Source organism: Sinocyclocheilus anshuiensis, unplaced genomic scaffold (assembly GCF_001515605.1).
Source record: "Sinocyclocheilus anshuiensis isolate Anshui unplaced genomic scaffold, SAMN03320099.WGS_v1.1 scaffold1993, whole genome shotgun sequence".
Lineage (NCBI taxonomy): Eukaryota > Metazoa > Chordata > Actinopteri > Cypriniformes > Cyprinidae > Sinocyclocheilus > Sinocyclocheilus anshuiensis.
In genome coordinates, this window is record NW_015540847.1 from 335,744 (window position 1) to 340,899 (window position 5,156).

Here is a 5,156-nt window from a genome sequence, read left to right on the forward strand (position 1 = left end):
TGTTTCTCTGCGCGTGTGCTGAATCTGTGCTGAATCTGTGTCTCTCTGCGCGTGTGCTGAATCTGTGTGTGCTTGTTTCTGCGCGTGTGCTGAATCTGTGTTTGTCTCGTTTGTCTCTTGCTGAATCTGTGTGTTTGTCTCTGCGCGTGTGCTGAATCTGTGTGTTTGTCTCTACGCGCTCTACGCGTGTGTTTCTCTGCGCGTGTGCTGAATCTGTGTTTTTCTCTGCGCGTGTGCTGAATCTGTGTTTTTCTCTGCGCGTGTTTGTCTCTCTGCACTTGTGTTTATTCTGTGTTTGTGTCTCAGGCTCACTGGTGGGCGGTTCTGCTTATGGGAATTGCTCTCATCATGCTCATGGCCGGATTCATTAAGATCTGCAGCGTTCACACGCCCAGCAGCAACCCCAAACTGCCTCCTCCTAAACCACTGCCAGGTAACGCACCTCCTCACTGACATTGTCAGAAAGACCCGTTTCCATGCATGTCAGTATTGAGACGTTTGAAATTGTGTCAGTAGTGGTTTTATGTAGTATAGATACACTGATACCAGCTGTTCTTTCTCACTCTCTCCTCTCAACACGCCGCAGTGTGTGTTTTAATTAAATAAAAATATGCTGTGTGTTTCAGAGTGAAGTGCAGTATTCAAGTGTTTATATCCAGTTTTCAGCATCTCACTTCACAGTAAATGCAGCAAACTCAATCCCTGCATGTGCTGCAAGGTTAACATACATTTTTGCAATGCAACTTTACACTTTTACAATTTCCAACATTTTTGTGGACAAATGATTACAGCAGTTCACACTTTCAAGCATGTAGATTTGTAATGAGATGCGTTTGGTCTCCCTGCAGTTTTCTGCCAAAATAAAATCTTTAACGCTTACAATTGAAGAAATTAACTGTAAGTATTAATTATGTAAGTGTAAAATAAAATATGCAAATTATAAAATGTTTTTTTTTTATTTTACAGAGTAGTGTTATTATAATACTAATCTTAGAAATAATAATAATACGAACTGTATTTAGTAGTATATAATGTTTATTATTGGGATATTATAATAATATTTATTATTATTATTATTATCCCAATCAGAGCTTCAGTTTCAGTTGATAACAAAATAGTTTGACTATAGTCAAAAGTAAATAAACTCAAATTTTATGCCTCTGATTTTTTTGCTTTGCAACAAAAAAACTATATTTTTTCAATGTTTATTTTTTTATTTAACACTTTAGTTGTATTATAATAGAAGTATATTTCTGTGATACATAAAATTATTTATATCCCAAGAATAAACATTGTATCCCTGTGAATATTATTATTATTATAATCCCAATCAGAGTTTCAGCTGACAAAATACTTTGACTATGGTCAAAATTTAACGAACATTTTCAAATGTTATGCCCCTGATTTTGTTGGACTGCCGCTAATTCAAAAGTGAAAGTAAAATGCGCACGGCGAGCAAGCTATTTAAAAGCGACGGAAAGCGAGGAAAAGAGGGGAAATTCAAACGAACTAAAAACGAACAATTGCTTTACGCCGAATTGCCGCTATTTCAAAGTGAAAGTAAAATGCGCACGCCGCTTTTACAAGCTATTTAAAAGCGAGGAAAAGAGGGAACGCCCCCGCCCCAACGTTGATGCCGGTGTTGTCACACGTCGGTTAACCGGTGGGAATATTTCCTCACCATCACAACCCTACTGCGCGTGTGCTGAATCTGTGTGTGTTTGTTTCTCTGCGCGTGTGCTGAATCTTTGTGTTTGTCTCTGCGTGTTTGGTGAATCTGTGTTTGTCTCTGCGCATGTGCTGAATCTGTGTTTGCCTCTGTACGTGTGCTGAATCTGTTTGTCTCTGTGCGTATGCTGAATCTGTGTGTTTGTCTCTCTGCACGTGTGCTGAATCTGTGTGTTTGTCTCTACGCGTGTACTGAATCTGTCTGTTTGTCTCTCTGCGCGTGTGCTGAATCTGTGTGTTTGTCTCTCTGCGCGTGTGCTGAGTGTTTCTCTGCGCGTGTGCTGAATCTGTGTTTTTCTCTGCGCGTGTGCTGAATCTGTGTTTTTCTCTGCGCGTGTTTGTCTCTCTGCACTTGTGTTTATTCTGTGTTTGTGTCTCAGGCTCACTGGTGGGCGGTTCTGCTTATGGGAATTGCTCTCATCATGCTCATGGCCGGATTCATTAAGATCTGCAGCGTTCACACGCCCAGCAGCAACCCCAAACTGCCTCCTCCTAAACCACTGCCAGGTAACGCACCTCCTCACTGACATTGTCAGAAAGACCCGTTTCCATGCATGTCAGTATTGAGACGTTTGAAATTGTGTCAGTAGTGGTTTTATGTAGTATAGATACACTGATACCAGCTGTTCTTTCTCACTCTCTCCTCTCAACACGCCGCAGTGTGTGTTTTAATTAAATAAAAATATGCTGTGTGTTTCAGAGTGAAGTGCAGTATTCAAGTGTTTATATCCAGTTTTCAGCATCTCACTTCACAGTAAATGCAGCAAACTCAATCCCTGCATGTGCTGCAAGGTTAACATACATTTTTGCAATGCAACTTTACACTTTTACAATTTCCAACATTTTTGTGGACAAATGATTACAGCAGTTCACACTTTCAAGCATGTAGATTTGTAATGAGATGCGTTTGGTCTCCCTGCAGTTTTCTGCCAAAATAAAATCTTTAACGCTTACAATTGAAGAAATTAACTGTAAGTATTAATTATGTAAGTGTAAAATAAAATATGCAAATTATAAAATGTTTTTTTTTTATTTTACAGAGTAGTGTTATTATAATACTAATCTTAGAAATAATAATAATACGAACTGTATTTGTGTGTTTGTTTCTCTGCGCGTGTGCTGAATCTGTGTTTGTCTCTGCGTGTGTGCTGAATCTGTGTGTTTGTCTCTGCACGTGTGCTGAATCTGTGTGTTTGTTTCTCTGCGCGTGTGCTGAATCTGTGTGTTTGTTTCTCTGCGCGGGTGCTGAATCTGTGTGTTTGTCTCTCTGCACGTGTGCTGAATCTGTGTGTTTGTCTCTACGCGTGTACTGAATCTGTCTGTTTGTCTCTCTGCGCGTGTGCTGAATCTGTGCTGAATCTGTGTCTCTCTGCGCGTGTGCTGAATCTGTGTGTTTGTTTCTCTGCGCGTGTGCTGAATCTGTGCTTTTTCTGTGTTGCTGCGGTGCTGAATCTGTGTGTTTGTCTCTCTGCGCGTGTGCTGAATCTGTGTGTCTCTCTGCACGTGTGCTGAATCTGTGTGTCGCTCTGCACGTGTGCTGAATCTGTGTGTGTTTGTTTCTCTGCGCGTGTGCTGAATCTGTGTGTCTCTCTGCACGTGTGCTGAATCTGTGTGTCGCTCTGCACGTGTGCTGAATCTGTGTGTGTTTGTTTCTCTGCGCGTGTGCTGAATCTGTGCTGAATCTGTGTCTCTCTGCGCGTGTGCTGAATCTGTGTGTGCTTGTTTCTGCGCGTGTGCTGAATCTGTGTTTTTCTCTGCGCGTGTGCTGAATCTGTGTTTTTCTCTGCGCGTGTTTGTCTCTCTGCACTTGTGTTTATTCTGTGTTTGTGTCTCAGGCTCACTGGTGGGCGGTTCTGCTTATGGGAATTGCTCTCATCATGCTCATGGCCGGATTCATTAAGATCTGCAGCGTTCACACGCCCAGGGATCTGTGTGTGTGTGTTTCTCTGTGCGTGTGCTGAATCTGTGTGTTTGTCTCTCTGCGCGTGTGGTGAATCTGTGTTTGTCTCTGCGCATGTGCTGAATCTGTATTTGCCTCTGCGCGTGTGCTTAATCTGTGTTTGTCTCTGCGTGTGTGCTGAATCTGTGTGTTTGTCTCTGCGCGTGTGGTTAATCTGTGTTTGTCTCTGCGCGTGTGCTGAATCTGTTTGTCTCTGTGCGTGTGCTGAATCTGTGTGTGTTTGTTTCTCTGCGCGTGTGCTGAATCTGTGTGTTTGTCTCTCTGCGCGTGTGGTGAATCTGTGTTTGCCTCTGCGCGTGTGCTGAATCTGTTTTTCTCTCTGCGCGTGTGCTGAATCTGTTTGTCTCTCTGCGCGTGTGCTGAATCTGTGTGTTTGTCTCTCTGCGGTATTATCACTTCAGATGTGCAGGAGATGTTAAAAAAGTACAGACACATAAATCACTTCAAGTTTTATATTTTATATTTAACAAACAACAAATAAAATGACTTTTTGTTTGCATAATCACTAAAACAATAACATTACCAATGATGTTCGGATTTTAAATGACAACTTGACTGACAACAGTTTAATAGCATGTTGAAATATCTAATGTAAATGTTCAAATAAAGCTTTGAAAAAGTTTCATAAAAAGGTAAAAAGGTAAATCAGCCTTTAAATAAAGAAAAGATATGTCAAAATCATAATTGATTATTAAATGATTATATTGATTATATGTGCTCCATAAATAATTCTAGATAACTTATCTGAATTATTTAAATGTGTAGAATCCACATAAGCTTGTTTTTCATCTACCGGTCAAAATTTACAGCAGGGCAGAACCTGCACACAGGCTGAATGTAAATATAAGTCTCTGTAAATCCACTTGCTGACAGCAGGTGGCGCTGATGGAAAAGCTGAATTAGAGCAGTTTCCTGTAAACTCCGTGGACAAAGCAGTATTGCGATTAAGAACACTTCCTTTAGGTATTACATGGAGCGAAGATGAAAACAAAATGCTATAGAATCGTTTCTGAAAACTTTCAGAGGTACATTCATATAATTAATTCATTCATATTTTCATTTGTACAATTCCCTTAGCACTCTTTTAAAACCTCCCAGCTTTTCCACCCTGTTTTCACTCAAAACGAAACTACTCTGCTGCTGTGCGCACGTGAGACTGTTTCTTAAAACTGTGCTTTATGCTGGACAGTATTTATTTATCGCGAGTTGTTCAAAGCACGGTAATCTAATACGGTTTTAATGATAATTAAAAGATGAAAAGGTAATACTAACCGTGGGGAATTTTTATCATGATTTATCATAAAACCGGTAATCGTTACATCCCTAGTGTGGATAAATGCCTCCTATGCAGAAAAAGACCAATGCCTCGACATCACTGCCTGTTTAACCCCGCCCATCGATTCTACGTCACTTCCTGTTTAGCCCTGCCCACTGATTCTACACCGCTGCCTATTTTGCCCCGCCCATT

At 40.7% G+C, this 5,156-nt stretch overlaps 1 protein-coding gene across 1 annotated transcript in view; it reads left to right on the forward strand.

Moving 5' to 3' along the window:
- The window catches only part of LOC107687609 (disintegrin and metalloproteinase domain-containing protein 10-like), a 20,029-nt gene extending 19,166 nt beyond the window's left edge, over window positions 1-863 (forward strand). The window contains 1 exon segment of the mRNA XM_016485003.1: window positions 307-863. Within this exon segment, the coding sequence (XP_016340489.1) occupies window positions 307-453 (147 nt within the window). The 3' untranslated portion in view covers window positions 454-863.
- The last annotated feature ends 4,293 nt before the right edge of the window (window positions 864-5,156 follow it).